The sequence below is a fragment of the Parus major genome, chromosome 1, assembly GCF_001522545.3.
Source record: "Parus major isolate Abel chromosome 1, Parus_major1.1, whole genome shotgun sequence".
Taxonomy (NCBI): domain Eukaryota; kingdom Metazoa; phylum Chordata; class Aves; order Passeriformes; family Paridae; genus Parus; species Parus major.
This window is the reverse complement of record NC_031768.1, coordinates 79,640,095-79,664,108: the sequence shown is the minus strand read 5'-3', so window position 1 is coordinate 79,664,108 and position 24,014 is coordinate 79,640,095. Positions and strand designations below refer to the sequence as shown.

At 40.3% G+C, this 24,014-nt stretch overlaps 1 protein-coding gene across 2 annotated transcripts in view; it reads right to left on the bottom strand.

The window, feature by feature from the left end:
* The window catches only part of NOX4 (NADPH oxidase 4), a 110,462-nt gene that overhangs the window by 11,026 nt on the left and 75,422 nt on the right, over positions 1 to 24,014 (bottom strand). For both annotated transcript variants that reach the window (XM_015644620.2, XM_015644629.1), the window contains 4 exons: positions 10,372 to 10,491; positions 6,844 to 6,952; positions 6,218 to 6,286; positions 4,065 to 4,165 (listed from right to left, as the gene is read on the bottom strand). In XM_015644620.2, coding sequence (XP_015500106.1) covers positions 4,065 to 4,165; positions 6,218 to 6,286; positions 6,844 to 6,952; positions 10,372 to 10,491 — 399 coding nt within the window. The remainder of the gene's footprint in view (positions 1 to 4,064; positions 4,166 to 6,217; positions 6,287 to 6,843; positions 6,953 to 10,371; positions 10,492 to 24,014) is intronic.

Here is a 24,014-nt window from a genome sequence, read left to right as displayed (position 1 = left end):
CTTAAAAACAGGCTGTCAGACTCACAGTCATACAACATTTTGAGAGCTCAGAACTGTAGCCAGCACCAGAACAAAGCACATCCACCACAGGGATACTGAGCCATTCACAATATTCACTATCTCCCTTTTTATAAAAAATGAGGAGAAGGAAAGGAAGCAGAGAAAGACAATACAGTGATGCCTTTTCTGTATCATGAAAAAAAAATCATCTTCTTCCTGCTGAAATTGTGCCACTGCAGAAAAAGATCTTAAAGATTTACAAGGATGAAGAAAAAGCATACAAGAGGGAACATGGCTCTAACTATTGTGATCTACAGCACTCACCACGAGGCTTGAGATTTGGATTCTGGGCTCTGCTTCCAGGACTATTTTGGTGTTTTACCCAGTAACTATTTAATACACAATATTTTAGCATATGCAAGATAATCAAACTCAGTTTAAAGCTCTCTGTGCATGTGTTTGATGAGAGGAGGAAGAAGCAATCTTCGGTGCATACCGCTACATGTACGTGTCAGGTGTCAGGCACCTGCTGGAATAGCATGGCAGTGCACACTGCATCAGTGCACAGCAACTCTGGCATGGTACAACTGAGCACTCAAACATCAGAAATCATCACAAAGCTATGCAGGTAACTTACAAGGTAGATTTTAATTGCCTTCAATGACACCATCTCTCATATCAATCCATGGCAAAGTACTAAATCGTACTTTTCTCACCCTTATGTTTATCTATTAAACATAATAGATTCCTTCCTGTTCTGGCAGTACTCCTTTTAATGGCAATGGGTGGTGTGCTGGAGGCTGAATTTGTTGCAATAATGAGAGAGTTGTTGCTTGTTGCTCTCAAAAAAGATTCCTCAGCACTTGCAGACTCTGAACTCCCTCTAATCTGTGCACACTGGAGAAAAAGGATTCATGAGCTGCCAGCAAGACTCTGTCTTCTACTGTGTATTTAATTGAAAGAATTAATGTTGTTGGTGGTGGTTTTTTGTTTGTTTGTTTTGTTTTTATTTTTCTTTAGTCTAATTAGTACAGTGAACTGATAAAATAAACCCCAAAGAGTTCAGCTGCTCCTTTCCCTTTCATTATGTACAAACAGCCAACAAAGCCAGCAGCCAACCCATGGCCAAGGTCTCCTGAAACCCAGCTGAATCACTGTTCTGTGCAGTGTGCCACAGGCTCTCAGACTGCCTCCCTGGGATACCCACCATCAGCATCTGGTCTGGACACCCCTTCACAAACCATCTACCTTCCTCATGTGTCCATGTGCCTGCTGATGCCTCCCCCCTGCCTCGCCCAGCTCCTGCCTGGCTGCTGGAACACAAACAGAAAGGTGGCTGAGGAAAGCTACAACGTGGAACAGCATATTGCTACCCTGAGCTGATGGGCTTTAACTGCTTATCTATCACTTGTTTGGGACAAAGGCTCACTCTGTGGCTAAGGTGAAAACAGGCAGCTGTGTAGTCCTATGTCTGAAAATCTTCATGAATACCATTGATGTTTACAGTTAAGTAAACTATGTTATAGGCCATTCTTTGTAATAATTATAAACTTCATATAGAATTTACTCATTCAGAGCACTAAGCAGTATTCCTATGGGATGGCATATATTCTTACATCCATCTCGTGAACAGCAGGACCTGAGAGAGATTAAATACTTTGCTACATTGAGAGGACAGAGTCAGGAGTTGAAATGTTCCTGTTTTAAATCCCACATTCATTCCTAGAGAGGTTTTTCCTTTAGAGCACATGAGAAATGTATCATGGTGCTCCATGCTTTTTTCTCCTACAGGTACTCATGTCTTTTTCTAGGTTGTTCTCTACCTGGAAAAAAGCACATGCCCATTTGACCTAAGCAAACTGAGCACGGTGCAAGCTTTTCATCCAGGACATAACTGAACAGGAACAAGGCTGTTGCTCCATCCCCCAAAAAAAGCATGAAAGAAAAAGACCAGTAATTTATTATGTAACTGTTCCAATTCAGGTTGCTGGGTCTGCAGGTGCCATATGAAATATGAACAGTAGATGGCATACATCTGCTCCTCTTTTCCCAAAAAAAAAAGGATCAGGAACCTGATGCTGGGTTGTCCCATGTCATGCTCTGAAGGTCTGGCAAAGCTCAGACACTTACAAATGCACTTTGCTTATTTGGGACCCAAACAGCAACAACAGCAACAATTCACAAAGCACACAGCAATCAGACGGCTACACAGTGAGAGCTTTGCCAGCTGCCTGTTTATTTATATGCAGCTTTTCCTAAAATCACAAGATAAAAACTGGAAAACATCTTGGCTGCCCATAAACAAGCCCAAGGGGATGACTGCAAATGTGAAAGTCTGAACACTGGCACCAGATGTTGGAAACAACTTGATTGACCTGTTTTGCTTTAGTTTGGTTTTTTTGGTCTCTGTATAGCAGCAGGGACGTTTAGGTGGAAAGTTACAGAGAAATAAGAACTGAAATAAAGCTAGCAGCAGACCTGGAAATTGGACCAGAGGGAAAAACTGAAGTTCCCATCTCATCCAAGGAAATATGGAGAATAATTACCTACAAAAGGTAAATTTTTGTAGGACAGCTGAGTTTGTCAAGGGCCTCGCTATTGTGCATCATGACATGTAACTACATCCATAGGTACAGACCTATATACACCTTGATAAAGAGATGACAAAGAATGACAAACCTACATCTTAGCAAGATGTCTGACAAAAGACTCAGAACATTATTTAGGTATTAAAGACACCTTGCTTAAAAATGGTGGCCCAATTTAAAGACCTGATGTGAAAATGCAGAGGAAATGGTACTTGAAGTCTAAATAGGAGTAATGCAGTGGAAAGCACAAAAGAAAAATCAAGTATAACTACTACTACTACTACTATTAATGGCTTCATCTATATTATGTGCTCTTACACCCTTGGCAGGAAGTGGCAGGCACCTCATCACTTTCATCTTTTAAAACTACATAGTTAAACAAAGACATTAGAATGGAGTATAAAAGGTCAACAGTCCACTGTTGGAGACCTTTAAACCTAGAGAGTCAGCTTGGTTCTCTGAACTCTCTGTTTCCCTTTCTTTCCCATGGTCTTTGCTCTAAACCCTTTCTCTAAGGCTGAAAATTCTGCTAGAGACATAGCATCTCTAGGGGCATCCTGCTCTAGGACCTGAATCCAAGACAAGTATTGTCAGCAGCTCACACTGGCCACAGTGATACATTTGGCACTCAGTACTTCTCAAGAGCCAGGGCTCAGTGACCCCGAGCCCCAGAAGTGAGGAGTCAACAAGCCATGGGCAGATTTCACTTTGCAAGCGCAAGAAAGGACAAAACGTTCTTGAGGGAAAGTTCTGCACAGCACCTCTCAACCTGATGCACCCAGATTACTATCCACAGCTTCTCAGGGGGGTTTGCTCCCACACCAACGACTTTGCCAGAAGTGGATTAGGGAAGATTCACATAGTGCCCTCTCCCAGATCAACTTTTGGGGCAATAAACTGCTAGTAGACGGTAAAATACTCAACAAAGCTGGATCTGGACAAAGACATTCCATATGCATGTGTTCTCTGGTTTACACTTGTCTTGTTTCAGACCACAATATTCTTTCCCAGCACATAAAAAGGCATTGACAGGTTTTAACAGAGAATAAAAAATAGCTAGAAATACCCAAAGACAATAAATCTTCTGAATAAAACCAATACAGGTAAATCAAATTCTTCCTTGTGAATTCTGTTTGTAAATTAGCATTACAAATCATGAATCAACAATTTTAAGAAATATAACTTTATATGAAAAGCCAGTATATGTTGAAAGCAAGACAGTGCCATGGACAAGAACATATGTAATCTCTGTGCAGTGAGATGGAAATCTGCTACTTTTATTTTCTGAGCCACTGAACATCTCAGCTGCACAAAAAGCTGAACTGCTCTAAGCATAAAAAAAAAAAAAAAGTGTTTCAGTTTGTATAGGCTATGTCTCAGCAAGATAAATCCCAGAAACATTGTCATACAAACATAGGTAGAAACAGACATGGCCAGGGTTGAACTGTGGCATCCTTCAAGCGGATAAGCACTTACCTCCGATTGCACTTTGCTATGTCATCAAACAGCAGCTTCCACCGGGGTCGTCCAATCAAAAGCCTGGAGTTTAAAGCTTGGTATTTTTCACCAATTATTTTCTGTAAGAAACAAAAAAACTCCATTCTGCCTGATTTGCAAATTGCCTCATATCACCCAGGGCTCCCATTTCTGCTATTGGCTGACTTGCCAGAGTGCTGAGGTGTAAAACCTGAGCACAAGTACCAAAGGCTGTGATGAGAACTGCAGCCATTTTATGCACCAATACCTCTGCTCAGTACCTTTTCAATAGCTCTCCTTGGTGTTCATTATACATTGTCCCTCATGCAGCTGCTCATTAATTTCCACATTACTTTTAAACCAATTTACTTAAGCCATAAAACAATAACCATGCTCCTATTACTCATTCCCACACCGGCTTTTAATGCTAAGCTGGAAGAAATGCTGCTGATGCAAAAATTGTATTTCTGTCTGAAGTCTTTTTTTTTAAAACTTTGTACAAGTAACTATTAAGATGACTAGGTCTGAAAAAGTAACAAGGGAAATCTTACTTTTCACCCTGAAAGTAGTTTGCCAGCTGTACTGAGCTGCTGTAACAGCAGAAAGCAGCCAAAACTGCTCCCCAGATGGAACCCACTCCATTCCAGAATGCCAACTCACCAGCATTTTGATAAGGTGAAATGCCCTCCCATTGCAGGGCACAACCCTGGGTGTGCTGTCCTAAGGCAGCAGTAAGAGGCAGAGAGTTACACATTATCTGGGCTCCTGCATTCCCTCCATTGCTGAACAACCTGAAACATGGCTCACACCAGTGCAAACACAGTCCTGATCAACTCAGCCTCCTTGGGGCTTTTATAGACAAGAGGCACTTGCTGCAGGGTGGGCTCTTACCACACAGGCACAAAGGCTTCTCACAAAGGGAGTATGAAGTGCAACTGCCCGAATTTTAGCAGCAGTCAGCACCTTGGACTAACATCAGTGAACACACCACCTGTATGGACATGGAGACTGAGCAATTACAAGCAGCATTATGCTTCATGGCAGCTTTGTTCAACAGCCACAAAAAAAAGTGACTTTAAAGAAGGACTTCAACCAAAAAGATGATTTAAATAAATTCAGCAGCTCCTTAATTAGTATCACTATGCAGTATTTGTATACTACACTATACAGTATCAGAAAACTCCTTTTGAATTGACTATTATTTCACTTTTCCTATCTCATTGCATTGCAGTCCTGCTTCAGTTTTTAATTTTAAGCTAACAATTACATACCAGATTCATCAATTAGGCATTTTCAAGCACTACATTTCCATCAACATATGTTGTCCAGGCATTACATTTGTCATAGTCATAACTACTGTAGCTATCACATTATTTAAACTTCAGGATTGTGCTCCTACCAGAGCTGTGAATATTATGTTATCTCCACCTGATAGAAGGCAGATCAAAATCCTTTGGGCATGGCTTTTCACTGCGTTTCATGCTTTGCAGTAATTGTTAGGCTTGTCTCTGAGCCCGCTGTAGTCAAAGGAAAGCTTCCTGACATGGTACAGTAAAGACTTGTACCTAGGCTTAGGTGCTAAATAATATAAAATGAAGATTGCAAGCATAAATAGTTACAGGAGATGCCAAGAGCTGGGGAATTAGGCTGGCCTTAGCATTGGCAATACATGTCAATTGACAGTTCAGTATAATTTCCAGTCTTACACATCAATAAACTTCTACTTTTCATCTATATATGAGACAATGAAATAAAAAGCTTTTAAAAATAGCTAGATTCTTTCAAAATATATATGGGAAAAGAAGATTTGAGCTTGCAAGTTCCTAGAACAATTCTGGTTTGGTTCTTAGCCCAGAAACGATGCAGATTTCCCACCAAACACGGCCAACTGGTCCATGGCCTGGCCTGGAGGACCCTGTTCCTAGAAAAGGAAGATATGGATTTCTGCCCACACCTAATCAAGTTAAGGGTACTGCACTAGACTTTCTTAATGCTGTGGGGATTGCTCTATTAATGAATCAGTCACCTGAGTTTATGGCCTCCTCTCCTTCTTTTTACATCTGCAGTAATCCCCTTCTGCCTTTGACTGACAGTTTGCATTTCCTATTACTCCAAGGTCTGGTTTAGTTTACAAACAACATTTGGCCACATACCTGTATTCCATCTGTTTGACTGAGGTACAGCTGGATATTTATATAGTCTGGCCGATTCTCCTGCCAAAGCTGGGAGGATGATAAAAAAAGCTAGTGAAATAATATTCTTTTTCTCAATGTAAGTGTGAAGCCACTTGTGCCTACTATGCTGAGGGACACGGGTTTCAGCATCAGTGCAGTAAGCTTTTTAATGAAGAGGATGTGCTTGCATAGCACATCATGCTGTGTAAAAAATATTATTTTAGGAAGCTACATGGCTCTTAAAAGACACTTGAAATTGTAAACACCACTCCCTTCTCCAGCTGCCTAGTAGCCAAATGACTAAAGGCCACTCAAGGCTTCCCAGACTGCATGTGCTGCTTCTTCCATTCTCATAAAGTAGCCTGGACACAGTAAGCGCCCAGGCTACTGGAACATGACAACACTGCAATGAAACATTGGTGATGGATACTCAAAGTGGTTTGTGCAGCTCCAGGAATAAATGAAGCCTGGATAAGGCAGCCCAAGCTACTGCTGGAGCTCACTCGTTCTGAGCAAGGCTGCCATCCTCTACAGGATGCCAGGTGTGAGGTGTGGGCATACCTTGCATTTAAGTTGTCAGGATCCCTCCAAACAACACCCATTACCTTGTTATGCAACATACAGAGCAGATCTGCAAACCAGCGGAAGGACTCAATGTCCCTGCACACCCAAATGAAGTAGAGTCTTCTGAGCTTGTAGCATTTCCAGCCGTCACTTGAAAATAAAATGTGTGGGTAGTTAAAAATTATCATTTAAAAAGGAAACATTAATTAGGATGTTTTATATTTATTAATGGAAACATGAATTTCCTTTAGAAGCTAACTGCTAAGTATCTCTTCAAGCTATGATACATCAGACACTGAATTGACCAACACAGCCTATTAGGATTATCCTGAGAATATTAAATATCTAGCACAGAGCTAACAGCCATCATGGACACTGCTTCCACACTAGGAAGTTGTCAGCTATACAGATGATTTGGGCAGCAAATATGGATTCATGTATCATCATACTTCTATTTCAAAGCAAAGGAGACATTCTAAGTTCAAGTGTATTATGTCAGTGCTTTATTAGATATATAAAAAGGTCTGTAAGTGGAAAATATTGACAAATGCAATAATGTCAGGACTTAATTCTGCCTTTCTATGTGAAAGGCTCTGGTTGATTATAATTAACACTGTTGCAAAATCACAAAGATCAAATCAAATCAGAGCTCCATTGTGTCAAGGAAATGTGTGACATATTACAGACCTCAGAAAATGCTGGTGGATAAAGTGCAGCCATGGGCAGATTCTGGCATTGCATTTAGAAAAACATGACTCTCATGTCAGATTTCTAATTCAATTAAAACACAAACAAGTACAAAGGAAGGATTTGAATGAACTGGGAAAGAAAACAGAAATAAAAATATGCTGATGAATAATGAATTCGAATAAAGCACAAGTATTCAGGAAGCACTTTCTTGGTTAGCTAACACTGCTTATTGTTGTTCTGGTCACTGAAATGGTCCGTGCACAGTTTCCTCCTTTTCCTCCTGGAATGATTCTCAGATAGAGAAGGCCATAACCTGCTGTTCACTTAAAATGCCAGTCCTAGAAGCCAGGCTTGGTCAAAAAGTTACATGATACATCTCACCATACTCATTATACCTTATTCCAAACTCTAGAGTTGCTAGCACATCCAGCAAGGATATAGGATTAATAGATCTACATAACTGATGGCTCCAACCAGTGCCTTGCCTTCCCATAGCACTGCCCTGAGGAGCAAGGATGGAGACATCAGGAGCACCCCAGCAGCACGCAGAACTGAGAACTCACCTTTCATGTAAACTCCCCAGAGAGAGTAAAAAAAAGTGCTTTCAGACTGGGGAGTACAATGTCTTTCAATTCCTGATTTCATATTTTTTATTTTATAACTGCTGACTTTCCAAACACGATTTCCTCCAATCTCTTTTTGACTGCCTAGACTATGACAAGCACTTAGGAAGGGTCACCATCTGGTCAGATAAGACAAGAGAACTATAAACAGTAGCAAGGAAAGCAAGTGCCTTTCACCATAGAAAGGGATAAAAAGAGAAGAATGCAAGGCATTTTGTATTGAAATGCCCCAGTTCAGTAACAAAACACCACTCTCGGTGATGAAACACTGCAGCCGGACAAAGAGGCTGGACTGCAAGACTTCACCAAATCAAATCCAGCACAGATTTAAAATAGCACCCCAGACACATATGCCTGTGTCTACCTCTGTCAGGATATATTGTGCAGGAGAGGTGCAATCCCCCATTACAACCATGTGTATGTAACATTTCTTGTTATTTCTGTGTTACGCTGCCCATAACAGGCATTATTTACAGACTCTTGTGCATAAAAGCCTCTAGCTTTCGTAAAGTACATTACAGTTTCTTAAAATAGGGCACAGGGTTCAACAGCTAAGTGGAGGGAAGGGCAGGAGCATAAATCAAATTATGTGCCTACAACAGGAAAACAATGGAGCAGGAAACAATTTGAAGGACAGACTTTGGATCTCTCCTAGACCTGTGTGTCCTTGACACAACAGGACTGGCCTGGCTGCTCTGCAGTGCTGGCACCATCAGGCAGTTTGCATGTTCACACCTGCCAATATCTGCTCCCAAGCCAGGGCAGAGACACAGGCAGATCAGACACTAAACCAGTGCTTTGCTGATGTTTAAATACTGAGGAGGGAAGCAGACTAAGACTGCTTAATTCTTTTCTTGAAAATGATTCCCTTGAATATTGTACAGTGCAGAGGGGGAAGAGTGGCTACAAAGGCAGTTTATGGAATTAGTACCTTGGAAGTCAATTTATGGCTTTATGCAGATAAATGTCATTGCAAAATCCTTTGGACACTACCATTTTCTTGCAGTGTCTGTATGAATTCCTACAGCCTCAGATAACACACTGGTAGAGGCAAACATAATTACTTGCTGCTGGCCCATCTTTGTGTTCCATGACATTTTTGCTAAACACTATCAGGGATAATCCATCACGAGAAAAACAGTCATTTTATCCACCTGAGTCCCAGGCTTTCAGTGAAAATGTACCCTGGTTTTGAGAGGGTGATCCATAGGCTCTCATGGAAAGAAAATGAGGGAGCCCAAGATGGCCTTTGGGGGCTGCAGCACTATGAGACACACAGGGCTCATAACTTTCAGTAGCACTGTCAGGTCCAGCCCAGGCTAAGAAAAGAAGAATGTGTACAGGACCTAAATTCCACACTTCACTTTGGAGTTAGAGCTGACCCCTGGCATGTTCATCTTGCAAGAAATGCTTTAATTGTGCATTGTAAAGCCCTCCCAAAGCCAGTTAGCCTCTCAGCCTCTCAGGGAAGGTTTGCTGCTTTGGCTGGCTATTTATACTTGACCTTTGAAACAGGCTGTGACTGTAGCCCCTAAACAATAACTCTAGCAAATAAAATAAAGTCAATAGCAATCATAAAAGGAAGCCTATTTCAGACAGCATAGGATTTAGTGGGAACCATGCTGTCAACGTGACAGAAAAGCAAGAGGTGAAAGGTTTAATCTGCATAGAATATCAAAGGCTTTACATTAAAATGAAATTTTAAAATAGAGAGAGAAACAAGAAGGAAAAAGTAGAAAAATGCATACCTAAAATTTAAACTTCTCAAATGGGGTTAAACATTTGCATGCTACCTGAATTCAGGTTGATCCCCTTCTATTAAAACCTCAAGCTTAGACTTTAAAAAGTCAAACCAGGAGAGCTGGTCTTGCATTTCCAGCAGAAGGATTGTCACAACTGTCTGATTCCAAAAAACTGTTAGAGTACACAGCTCATCTAAGCTAGGGACTAGGGGAACAAGTCTTGCTGAAGGCCTGTGACTAGATTGATAAGGCTTGGTGGCAGGATACAAAGCTGGTGACACTGTCCCAGTTCTGGTGCATCTCTGGCACATCTCTGCCACAACTCTTCGGGTTACAGAGCTGGTATAAGAGGATTTATGCCCTTTAGGGACATCCCAATCCTCCACATCTTCTCAAGGAATCATTCCAGTTCACTTATACCAGTGGAAGTTTTCTAAGACCCTCAAAGCCTTTCTGACATGCACTGATGCTGCAAACCGGGGCAAAACGTCTTTAAAGGCTTCAGCTCACTTACAGCAGTGTGTTGAGCACAGATGCGAATGGTGTAACCCCAATACCTCCAGCCACGCAGAGGCTGACCTCGTAGTTCAGGGATTCCTCAAAGGGACTTCCAAAAGGTCCATCCACATACAGTCTGCATAAAGAGCAAAAAGCACACTTTTAGAGGAAGCTGTAAAGATCAGACAAAGGTAAAGAAAAACAAGCTGGAATTAAAACCCTACAAAAAATTTGTTTTAAATTTTTATTAGTCTTGGGATGCAGAATGTGAAAATCTTTTTCCTGGAAAATTTTTATGTGGACAGAAACGAATGTACAGGTGGTAAGAATAACTGTTATCTAAAATCCCTTGGCACGTTCATGATTAGACAAGCTATTTTTTAATTGAACAAGTGGAGGTGACTAAATTATGGCTTCCTATTTTGTCTGGTGTTAGAAGGCAAAGAAAAGGGTTGTACTAGAGCAATGACTTGGTGGGTCACATGCAGGAAAGAAAGCAGTTTGGCTAGGTCTGCCTAGGAAGTTCATCTCATACACATTTTCTGAAAACAGAGAAAAACCACTGAGTTTTTCCCCTTTAACTCATGCCTATAATTATTATAACCATTTTGTCCACTTGATTTTAAAGATTATTCAGGAGACTGTGTCCCATTTTTAATACTTCAGATACTACTGGATAGTACTTTGACTGTAATTTAAAAGCCGTCACTAGGTATTTTCAAGAGTTTTACCTCCTACAAGATCTTTCCTACGCTGCTGACAATCTGAGCAAGGTCACCCACAGACAGCTCAAAATTTATGGGCTGTAAGATTCCATACACTCTATTCTACCTATGGAAAACCAACTGCATATCTTACCTCAGTAGCAGATTCATCCTCAGAAACTGCTATAGAGGGAACTTGAGCAGGACATTTACTCAAGGCCTGTTCTGTGTATGAGTGACTCACTGATCAGCACGTTTTAGGTGACTGCTGAACACAGCCCAGTGTGGTGGGACCACCACTGTGTGCAGCAGCTGGGTGAACAGTATTTGCCCACAGGTCTGCTGGCCAAGAGCAAGCTTTGGCCTGAGACCACTAAAAACCTCCCAACACACATCAATTTCATGCACACACACACTGGTACTTATTCAGTGCATAACTAAGCTGCACACACTCCACGTCTAACGAAAGGGCTTACGCTTCTCCTTTATAACAATAGCCAGAGAATTAAAGTCAGAGAAGACATCTCTTTTCCCAGACAAAGCCTTCCAAACCTCATCTGATTAATTCTTTTGGAGGGTTGGATTTTAGCCATAACTTAAGTTACTTCTCAGTCTGATCTCACTTCTTTTAGTTTTGTGGTCTGACCTTTGGCATAATCTTACCAGTCAAGACATCTTGTCTGACTGTCCTTGGCCAAAATTGTCCTTTTTAGGATTTTTTTTCCAGACCTCTGCTATTGTTGCTTGATTCATATGTTAGGTTCTTTCTTCTGTGGTGTCTTAATTGAACACAGATAACTATCAACTTTCTGATGGATCTGAAGGCTGATTCTTAACTATGTCCTGTCTTACAAACTTCCTACCTGGTGTCCTACCTGGGCAGAAATGGAGAAGACACTGACCCAGCCACAGACACCATCAGAAGGCATTGGAAATGTTTTTAAGCAACCAAATTTTATAACTAAGCCATCTTCAACCTATATATGCTTACTCTTATTTCTGAATTTATAGTCTCTACAGTATTCTAAAAACATTCACCTGGAGAATCTCAAAGCTTAGCAATGTCAGATATGTTAGTTCCAGCATGATGGGAATATCAGGAAAACAAATTCACTCCTTACTTTGCAAAGACATATTGTTTTACACAATGGGGCCAAGAAAAACTTAACTGATCAGGTGCATACAATAAAAACAGAACTTAAAGTATCTGCTCATTAAATGTTTCCTCTTACATAACACATACCACATTTACTTAACAAGGGTTTATTTTCCACAAATGGAATGATACCACTGCTGGTGCAGAGTGCAGCAGCAGTTGCTTTAAGAGATCTACAATTTGAACTATTTGACAGAGGAGGTAAAGGAGCATCCCTTATTTAAATAAGCAACAGGGGAAATGTTAAGAAGCAGGTTGTAACACTGAAATCATCTGGTCCAAAGGATATTCTGAAAGAAGTCCACAAATGTTATGGGTCTCATATGTATATGTAACAGATGTAACACATCTAATTTTGGGATATCAGAGTATGTAAAAAACAAACAAACAAACAAACAAACCCAAACAAGTGGATAACAAAGACCAGCAAGCCTGTCACTCCTGGCATACCTCATATACGTTACCCTAATCAGCCCCCACCTAGCTGGTGAAATCTATAGAGAATTGCTCCTAAAGGTATGAAAGGCAAAAGCAAAGGCCTGAAGGAAATTCCTTACATTCTGAACAAGCAGCATTAATTTTCCTCTGGATACACAAACTTAAATCCAACCTTTTGAGTGAAAAACACAACCTAATGAAACAAAAACAATCAAAGCACATTTTCCCAGAAACTATCACAGTGGATGTGACAACAGTTATACTTGTAGGAGTGCCACTTAACATAACTGCACTACTGGAGAACTACCTGAATGTATGTAGGTACGTCTGATCTCAGAGGGATTAAGCCATTCCTGGAAAGTCTGAGTGCCTCTGAATAATACTGACATGATCAGGAGTGGAAAAATGCAAAACTAGATCTGGTCACCAGAAACCAGTCAAGCACAGTGCATGCCAGAAATTCAAGAAACAACTTGCAATTAAATATGCATTTTGGTCAGAATGCTCCAGTTTGTGCTCCATTAGCCCCATCTGGCCTGCAAAGTATTTCTATTTGCCCACTGTGTCTTCCTCTGAGGGAGTGAGGAGCAGTTGCTTGGACAGCAGATGCAGTCAGAGAAGCCAAGAGCCTCCTGCTGTGTCTGCATGTGGTCCAGCACAAAGCAGCCAGAAGTCACTGCTTCCAAGTGAGAAAATGAGAACTGGGGGGAAACCTGGAGAAATATTGCTACTGCATTAACCCACTCCACCAGAATGCCTGAAAAGACTGATTCCAAGCATAACATTATCTCCCTAGAAGATTTTGTTGGAGGTCATAAACATGGACTATTTAATCCTATTTTACTACGGGGATAATTTGTAACTGAGACAAATGTGGCCCTGATGCCTTAATGGCAGTGGTCATTTATCCTTTTCTTATTCAAGCCAGTGGAAGCATGAAACCTCCTGATGCCATATCAAATGGCACAGGATTGAACAGAGCAGTGATTCAGTCATAGACTTCTGCTGAGATTATGCAATTTTTGTTTCCTGTAAACACGTTCCTCCTTTCATTTGTTAGGACTGAAAACTTTTGCATAAAAGCAGTTCATTATTGAAAATGAAATATCACGGCACTCAATAAAAAGCCAAGGGAGGTAAGATGGTTCTTGAGCTGTGGCCCAGATATATCACACTACTATATTATGCTCTCCTATCCCCCCAGCTTTCATTTAATTAACATGAAGGAAAGGAATGGAATTTTACTAAAAGTTTAGAAATTGCCCCTTCAGGCAAACTTATTCAAATAATGAGTCGTTCTTTTCACATGTATTCACTTCTTAGGAGTGCTCTTGCTTATTATTGTGGGACAACTTTTCAGCTCAGAAAGAGAAAAAAAGTTCTTCAGAATAGAATACATCAGAAAAAATAAAGCACATTATTAAAAAGCATCTATAGATATGTTCTATTTAAAGCGCACCCGTTCTACAGTGCAGCGGTACCAAAATATCCCAACAAGCACTAAACCAGCTTGTTCCAATGCTGGGCAACGCCACTGCACTAACACGGGGCTGACCCTAAACTGAGGGACACTGTCTCAGGGACACAGGCAGCTGTACTGCTTTTGAGATCCAAGTCATTATTTTCCATAAGGAACTGCACACTGATGTGTGGAGATACCTGCTCACACCTCTTGGACTTGGCTCTCAGAGCCATGCTTAACTTCAGGGTGTAGGAGCCCTTAGAAAAGACAATGCTTTGATTGTACTTCACAATGCAACAGTAAATGATGTTATAACTTTTTTTTTTTTTCTAGGCTCTCTGTGAGCTACTGTAAGACATTATCTGGGATATTAGTGAAATAACAGATGGATAGGGGAGTTAAATCAAGAGCTCGTAGGAAATTTTAATTAAAGCAGTATCATCATCTGCAAGCTGAACAAAATGCTTGAATACAAAATACTGCATAGAGTACAAAAAGTGAAATCCTAGTCTGGCTGAAGTTTCAGGCAAAGCTCTTACCAATGTCAGCTGAAGAAGGATTTAAACCAGTAGCATGAGATTTCATATCCTTGGTATTCAGTTCTTACTAAGATCCACATGTAGGTATCTTTGTGTGAGCACACTAAGTTCTGGATACAGCCACGAGACACAGGCAAGAAAGCTAATGGAGCTGAATCCCTCCCCTGATTCCTTATAAAAACATTATTGACATTCTCCAAAATCATAATAAAACCACCTAAACAACCCTTTTCTCATGCTTGTTCTTCTCTTCTACTTGTCCTACCAAAACCACATCTCAGTACTGGTGGATTCAGCCTGAGAACTCCAAGGAACCGACTGATGGCTGAAGCAGTTTCCTTATGTTCTGCTGCTCTAGCTCTGCTGCACCAGAGAGATGCAATCATCTCTCTCTGATAACCCACAAGATCAGCTTCCACCTCCACATGACAAATATTCAAACAAGTGCCTCCATGTTCCTCCCACATTTTGCTTCATGCCTGGGAGGGAATCTCAGTAAACATCTGCAGAGCTATTTCATTATCTCCCCTCAAATTCCGTCTTAAGACTCCTCTTTCCTCTGTTATCTATAAAAACAGGCTCTTGATGTTCTCACTGTAGCTCAGTCATATTCTGGATCAGTACTGTCTAACTGTTTCCGTGAATTTTGCTGTCTGATTGTATCCATCTGTTGTCTGCTGTTCCTCCAGTTGAAGCTGGTTTGTCTCTCTGCTGTATAGCTCTGTCTATCAGAATGGCTTCCTGATGCATGACTTTCTTCAGGGCACCACCAGAACAGAGATCAGAGAAGGATTGCTGGAAGCTATCCAAATCTTGTATCAGAGACAATCTTTCATAGCCTGCAGAAAGCAAAAGGGACTACTGCACTGTTCTAGAACATTTTGGAGTCCAAGGCTCAATTCATATTCTTCAGTAAAAGCCTAGCTACAACAAATTATGTGATTTTTCAAAAAAGTTGCATTTACTACTACCCAAGATTTTAAAGTATTTTCTGCTGCAAAAATCAAGACAGCCACTTCATTTTATGAAGTTAACATACAATACTTCACATCATTATTTAAGCTTCAATTTATACGTATACACTCCAACACTATTTTACCAGAGGGGTTGTAATTATTGACAGCATTTCAGTACCAATAGCCTTTTGAAAAAGAACCACTAGTGAACAAAGCATGCCATTCTTGGTTTTTATAGATTTCCAAAACTACAACAGCTTTTCAAGGTTTAAAAGTGTCACAAAATGTGACATCTGGCATGTGTGATCAGAGATTCCCATGTGCTCTGACACTGTGAAGGATGATGTTCCATTAAAGAAATCAGCAGCCCCTTAGACAAGTAAGCTTGCAAAACCCAGAGGGTCCAATTAAATTTATATCCTGCTTTTTGCAAGATCACAAAGGGTTATGATTCTAATTCAGGTTTCATTAGCCATCCTCTTCTGATTTTTTTAAACTGCTTGAGTTTAATTTCTGATTGATTATTAACATTTTTTTCCTTACAACTTCAAACATATTCTCACAGTATGTACTAGAGCTTTCAGAAGTTTCCTTCTCTTTTCTACCAGAGTTAATTCCTTGTTCAGTTAGTGAAATATCTGATTATAACAACATGGATGGATCAAAAATCTACAGAATCAACTACCACCAAATTTTCTTCAAATAGAAACCTGCTAAATCATTATTATTTTTAGAATCCTGTAAGAACCATCAGTTCTAGTACATCTCACTTTCATTTATTTCTCCCTGACTGGGCAAAACAAAACAAAACAAAACAAAATCACCATTTTTCCAGCTTTTTATACTCTCAAGGGCCCAGAAGTAACTAAATTAACTAAGAATTTCCTGTTCTACAACATCCTTAGCAAGAGGAAGTATGTTGAAGGCATAGTGATAAGGGTTAGAAAGTGGAACAGCTGAGCAGGCACCCGTATTTTAATGGATAATGCTCCTCCTGTAAATGACAAACTGAGATCCATGGTTTTCTATGGCACACAGTGCAGGTTCGAGGAGATTCCACCAGAGTGGGCTGGAACACTATAGCAGCAAAAGCTGTACAATTACCCTTTGGGAGCTGGGCTTGTAACAGAGGAGTGAGAAGGAGGAGAGAAGAAGAAAGGAACCTCTTAACTGCACAAGAAGTTCAAAAAAGCATGGAGATCAAATTACCACTGATGGCAAGAGATTTGCACCTCTGAGGGACACCCTTATAAACACAGCTCTTCCTTGTTCATGACTCCCACAGCAATCCAAAAGAAATTTTTCAGACCAAGTTAGTAAAATTATCCAAGCATTGCCTGAAGTATTTATGAAGAACTCGTATTTCTGATTATTCATTGCTGACTATTACAGGAGAGAAGCAACAGTTTACACCATTCACTTACTCCATTAAAAAGGTCTGTAAAATCACTATGAGAACTACAATCAAATGTAATTATAAACTGAGGCAACTTTGTTCTCTGAAAGCACATGTACTTTCTGTACCAAATTTTTGGGTCAATATTCTTAATTAATGTTGCATTAATTCTTCTCCATGGCAACCTTTTTAAGGTCATTCTTACAAAATGTTCTCAAAATGCACTCCTTTGATTAAAGAACACACAATTTCATTTTAACAAGAAATCCCATTGTGCACCTTTTTCCTTACCAATTTCAATTTCTATTTTGTGAAGTGCCTTTCTTCCCTATAAACTTGTGTCCTACCAATTTTGCCTGAGATAATAAAAAAAAATTTAAAAAAGAGCATTTATAATGACTGCACCACCTATTGTATCTTGCTGTTTTGAAAATTTATTTGTTACATCATTAAGTGATAAAATGCTGCAGACCAGCAACCACAATGAGGTAGAATGTGCTGGCCATATTTCTCCACAACCCATTCACTGACACAGTAGTTATCTGCTTAACTCACTGCAAACTCTATTTCTGCTTTAGAGTAATCCACTTCCATATTTGATCTTTGGTCGCTTTCAATATTTACAGGAAGCTTTCTGTTGCCTATACCTCTGCCTTTGGTGGTCATCTCAGAGAGGTGATGCCATCTAACAGATGGCATGGAAGTAGTGCCAATATTACTCCTCTTCCTCCCTTGGTAAATGATATGCACAGAGACAGGATATGCCATATCTCCACACCAGTGGAAATGCCTGCAGCATCACTTTCTGTAGAAGCCTGGAAGGCCAGGTGGCAATGTTCATGTCACAAACAGCAACAGCTGGATGGACAGCTGTGGAGCCAAACAAGGATTGTTGACTGCAAAGCCAAGCACTGTTTGCATTTACACACTGTGAGAAAGAACAGAGGTGTCTGGAGAAGGGGCCATACAGACGTAGGGCAGCACTTTCCTGGGGCAAACATCCTTGCTCTGGCTCCTGGAGAAGAGCACAGCACAGCACAAGTGCAGGAGTGAGGTCAAAAGGTGTGAATGGAATGTAGGGGAGTGGATCAAGACCACCAAAGACCTCCAACCCCTTTCCATGCTGATGCATACTGATGCAAGCACATTGCAGACTTCAGTTGCTGTTTAAAGCTTTTTGCATCTCTAATTATTACATATTAACCAGCACTGGAAGTCTCATGCAGTTCCCTCAAGCAAGGGTTTGGGCATTTTCAATTAAAGTAAGAATGGGAGAACTACATGGGAGTTTAGGGCTTTGGAAAACCTGACAGTACACACATGAGTTTCCCACCCCTGGCAGCTCCTTCCCAGCTAGAAATATACTCAGGAGACGTATTATACCAAAGGGAAAAATAATTCTTAGGGTAGAGCAGGCTGGGGAAAAAGAAGACCACTCTAGTTAAGCATCCACACAGCCATAGGCTTTCCCAGTCAAGCTCCAGTAGACCTGAGGGATGAGGAAAGAAAAGGTGGCTTCTGCTGGCAAATCACAAGGATGACAAAGCACAGGATTTAAAACCCTAGCTAGGTATCAGCAGAAACAAAAGGGAAAGAGAGAAGCAACTGACTGAAGTGCTGGCAATTACAGCTGGCAGCAGATCAATCTGAAGAAAAGAACAGGCATATCACAGTTCTCTCCAAAGTCAGCCTGCTCAGGCTCTTTGCACTGGATTAAGTAGAGGTGAAGAATTCAAAATTAAGAGAATATCAAGAAAAAACAGGCAAATCTCGCAACAAATTCTGCAGTTGGAATGAAGCAGTTACTCCTGCAATAAAATGGGATCCTCAATACCTGTTAAACCTAAACACAAATATGCTATCTAAAATGTAATAAACCTCCTAGAAAAATCTGCCATGTCTCACTGATGACTCTTTTCTAACTTAGGGCTTACACTGGGTAAACAAAGTGACTGTCCAGTCACAAGCCCATCTTTTATCTGGAAAACTTTTTTTAAAAAAGTCTCTCTCAGCTATACTTCCTTTATGGAAAGATGTTCTCCATGAGCTTCATATCCTATACAGGCCAATGATTATGCCTGTAAGACTAAGTTTCCTTTGGGGCAGCCTCATGAAGCAAGTCTTTACTGGCTTGGGGTCTGTAAAATATCTTTGCTTGAATTCAGCTGCTAGAAAGCCTAGAAAGAAATTCTCTAAATATTCCTCTGACAGTTGAATAGAGAGGTCTGCAAGATAGTGATAATGCAACTTCAGATGGCTTCCAGATGTTCAGTGATGGTCAGACAAGCTCATTTCCTTAGGCAGTCTCTTATCTGGAAGGGGATACAGAAAACTGGCAAGGCCAAAATGTAAAGGAAGACCACCTCTGTGGCGGTAGAGTGAACCATACACAGTAAAATGTGTATGGTTCATAAATGGCAGACTAAGGATGAGATCACCCAACACAGAGCAGGAATTTCTGAAGTCAACAGAAGCCTACAGATGAGCCTGCACATAGATTCACTGGCAGAAGCTTATCATCTACCAGAAAATATAATGCATTACATCATAGATGAGCTCAATGCACTCCTGACTATCTTGACCTCTTCTTGGTTTTTCTCTGACTATGCTCCAACTTCTTATTTCCAGTTCTGTTTTTCAGAGTGAATGGCCTATTATTGTCTGCAGTATTCGTTTCAGTCCTGCCAAGGCTCTGTGTAATTACATTATTATTCATAGGTGGCAGTGTCATTGTTATTACCTTTCTAGCCATACAAAGATGCCTCTGTACAGCTGCCTTGGGTTACTCAAAATAAAGGAATTTTTATCCCTTGAATTTTTAAATTCCTTCAAGCTCCTGACTTTCTGTGAGATCATATTAACATAGCCTTACTTTTTAGCAATTCTCTGTGAGTTACATTTAAGAAGCCTGCAGAGAGAGAACAGGTGATCCCAAACAAAACAGGTGAGTGACTTGGTGAGACAGATACAGAACTAGTGTTTAACTACTGCAAACACATGATTTTTTTCTTAACCCTTCCCTCATTTTTCATAAATATCCTGAGGTCTACAACCCACTGGGTGTGAGACACTGCTGTAGGACAAGGTGACTGAACAAAACAGAGGCTGGGCATCACAGCAGAATGAATACCTCTGGCACAGATCAAAGTCTAAGCCAAAGGAGCCTGTCCTGTAGGTTCAGTATCAGTTCTTATTGACCAGGACTCCTGAAGTTGCCCTGTATATATACAGAGAAACACCACTGGGTGTGACTGTTTTTGTCATTATACACAATAACTCACGACATGTGAGACTTCTTGCACAAAATCAGTGTCCTGCACCTCAACACTGATCCCCATCATGTTCCTCATCGTTGTGAGATGCAGATTCCAGGACTGTGTCTCAGGTCTAAATTAAAATGACATTTTTGTCCAGTTAGAGAGGAGGAGAAGTCCACACTTTTAATCCCATTTCTCTCATGCTTATCTACCGTCATTTCCAGAGTGTCACTTACATCCTCAGTTAATGCTCTTTGTTATGGAGAAAACAGAAAGCAACACATTCTCAGAACCCTCCTCCATGAGACAGGGTTTAGTTTAATTAGCTTAATGCTTAAGTTTACTGAGGCTGCACCTCAAATCCTTTGCTCAGTTTTGGGTCCCTCATCTCAAGAAAGACATTGAGCTGCTGGAATGAATCCAGACAGATAAGGGCAATTGAAGCTGATGAAGGGTCTGGAGTAAGTCCTATGAGGAGTGACTGAGGGAGCTGGGGTTTTTTAGCCTGGAGAAAAGGAAGCACAGGAGGGACTTTATCACTCTTTACAAGTGCCTGAAAGGAGGCTGTAGCCAGAGTCTCCTCCCAGGCAGCCAGCGACAGAACGAAAGGACATAGACTCAAGCTGTGCCTAGGGAGGTTCAGGTTGGACATGAGGAAGAATTTTTTCATTGAAAGGGTGGTTAAGCATTGGAATGGGCTACCTAGGGAAGTGGTGGAGTCACCATCCCTGGAAGTGTTCAAAAAATGACTATACAAGGCACTTAGTGGAATGGTTTAGTTGACTTAGTGATGTTTGGTCACAGGTTGGACTCGATATCATATTGGAGGTTTTCTTCCAACCTTAATGATTCTATGATTCTAACAGGTTTCACACTATCATACACACAGACAAAAGGCTCATACATATAAAGTGTGAACCTAACAATTTTCACACCCCATGTCAGTCTTATTCAACAATTTCTCTTTTCATGAACTGTCTGACATTTCTGCCTATTCCAACTCATCTTCCTTTTCTTCCATTCATCTTCTAAAATTTGCCAGATGATTCAGAAATTTCATTCCATCTGCTCTGATACACACCATCCTCCCTGGTCCAATATCATCCAAGGATTTAATTAACTTGGTGTTTACATCTCCCTCCTTATCATTCATTATTTGATATATTTAAAGAACATGTCCCAAGATGAATTACTCCCTATTTGATATTTTATTCTTTTTAAAACTCTCTGCTTAAGAACTATTTGATGCTTCCCACCTGTCAACATTGACTTTTTCTTCATTTAATACATTGTGCTATAGTCTTATCTAGATAATACTTTGCTGAATTCTCTATAGAAAAAAATCTGATTCTAGTACAAAACAAATGGCAAAAATGCCACTGAATTGCATGGTATCAGAATTTAGTTCTGCAGGAATAAAAGGTGTATTATCAGGCAGAAATACAATATAACAGTATACAGTGTTTTTTATATATATGTGTGTGTGTGTGTGTGTGTATAAAAAGATAAGCTTTAGTGGAACAGCTTTTTTCCATTTATCCTGCTATGGTGCCTGTATCTGCAGGTAAAGACAATAGGACATGGGCAGTACAGGGTGGATGGAATTCCAGCCCTCTAGGTTCCGTGTATCTACTAAACCATGTCTTTTTAAGACCTCACTCTATCCATCAGCTGTGACCAGTGATTTAGGTGTTCCACATATTATTTATTTTGCTTCTGTTTAAGGATTCCCTTAACAGCTGTAACTTAAAGAAATTGTAAAGGTAAAATTGGACAGCCAGGTGAATACTTTCTGGTTGTTCCACTCTGAGATTCTGAAAACTGCATTAATGTTTTTTTTCCTAATGGCTTCATATATCAACCATTCACTAAACTACCACTGAACATTTCTAACATCACTTCAACTATTATGAAAGTGCCTAAAGATCCCTAACCAAAAGGTACTTCTCTTTCGGTGTAGGAACTTTACAAAGAGCAAAAAGAGAAAGGGGGAATGCAGCAGCTTAGGTGCTGTGCTGGGATCAACCCAGTCCCTGTCATACCTTTCACAGGAGAACCTGGGCAAGTCACCTTGACACTGAGTGACAGTATCTACCTGTTAGACAGAAATAATTGTATTTCTCAAACAGAAATGAGCATTGCAAAAATTACTTCATTAAAAGTTTGTGAGGCCCATAAATACCCTGCAATGATGGCCATAAATCTCATCAATAAATAGATCACAATCTTTAATGAGCAAGTAAAAGAAGTACAACATTACACAAAGGAGTGTTTCTAGAAATTTGTTGTTTTACAGTTTTCATCTGTCCAATTTCCATCTGATGGCTTTTATTTGCAGATCTGACCTGACAATTAAAAAAAGGATAAGCAGTAGTTTCATATCTCATTGGATAAGCCTTGCCAAGACAAAGAAATTAAAGAAAGGGTAAAGATGACTGTGGATAAAGCCACCATACTTGTTATTTCCTTGTTAATCCTATTTCATCAGTTTTGTTAACCTTAGATGACAGTGTCCAGATACCTGAGTGACCAGGGGGGTTTTTAACATAAGTGGCCCAATGACAATAAAACCATACATGATTTAGAATTACTTTTGATATATATTTTTCAGTGAAAAAGTTTGAATGATAATTTCCCTTGAAATTTCATTTTTCATCTCTTCAGTACAGAGATAAACAGAACTCCAGACTCTGCAAAATTGAGATATTTTTGGGTTTTTAATAGATACTAAATATTTCAGTCATGAGTTCATTCTTGCTGGATATCATAAGAAGGATTGAACAAGGGAACAAACTGAACTTAATTGGTTCATAATTGCCAAAACATTTCTACATGGTGCAGATGCTACTCACTGGTGCCAGAATCTGAGTGCAGGGCCAAATAACTAAAAACAAAATTAATTTGGTGAGGGGGGTGTCTCCAACCACAAACAGCTGGCATAGCCCATGCAGACATAAATGGATTTCCTAAGTTCCAGTGGTACTCTTAAGAGCTGCCTGCAGCCAACCTGCTCTATTTTGCTATTAAATTACTTGAGAGAGACATATCAAATTTTGATAGCTCCTGCTTGCATGGCTTTTTAAAGTGGATTCCTTAACTCTACTGCAAATATGCACCAATAAAAAAAATTAACCATCAACCATTACATATCCAGTTACTGCCTTCTAACAACAGAAAGGCAAAATACATACAGATACACATGAATTATGCTCTAAGAAAGCAAGGCATGGCTACAGATGGAGCAGTGAAAGCTAGGAATGTTCTGCATCTCAGCTTGTCCTGACTCTGGAAAGAGGGAAGCAGGGGCTGAGCTCCAGGGACAACCCTTCTATAGCACCTAGACCTTGGAATTAAGATGTTCAAGTGCAAATGGAATCATGTATGAAAGAAGACTTGCAAAGGCTGAACTCGGCCTGTTTCCTCATCAGTACACAGCAATTCACAAATAAATTAACAAGACATTCCCACAACCCTCCTTCCTAGCACAAAACAGAGGAAAATGGTTGTCCATCAATACCAACATTGCTTGCCTGTCACAGAAGTACAGTGCCCAGAGGCTCTCATTACAGCCTGTGTCACTGAACAAGCTCAATACATTTTGCTCTGCTGATTCCACAAGGTAAACCTGCTCTTTGGAATTAAGGAATCTTTCTCCATGTAATGTATGGACTGTGTACAAAACAGAAAGTTACATCTGACCTTCCCTTCCCTTCCCTTCCCTTCCCTTCCCTTCCCTTCCCTTCCCTTCCCT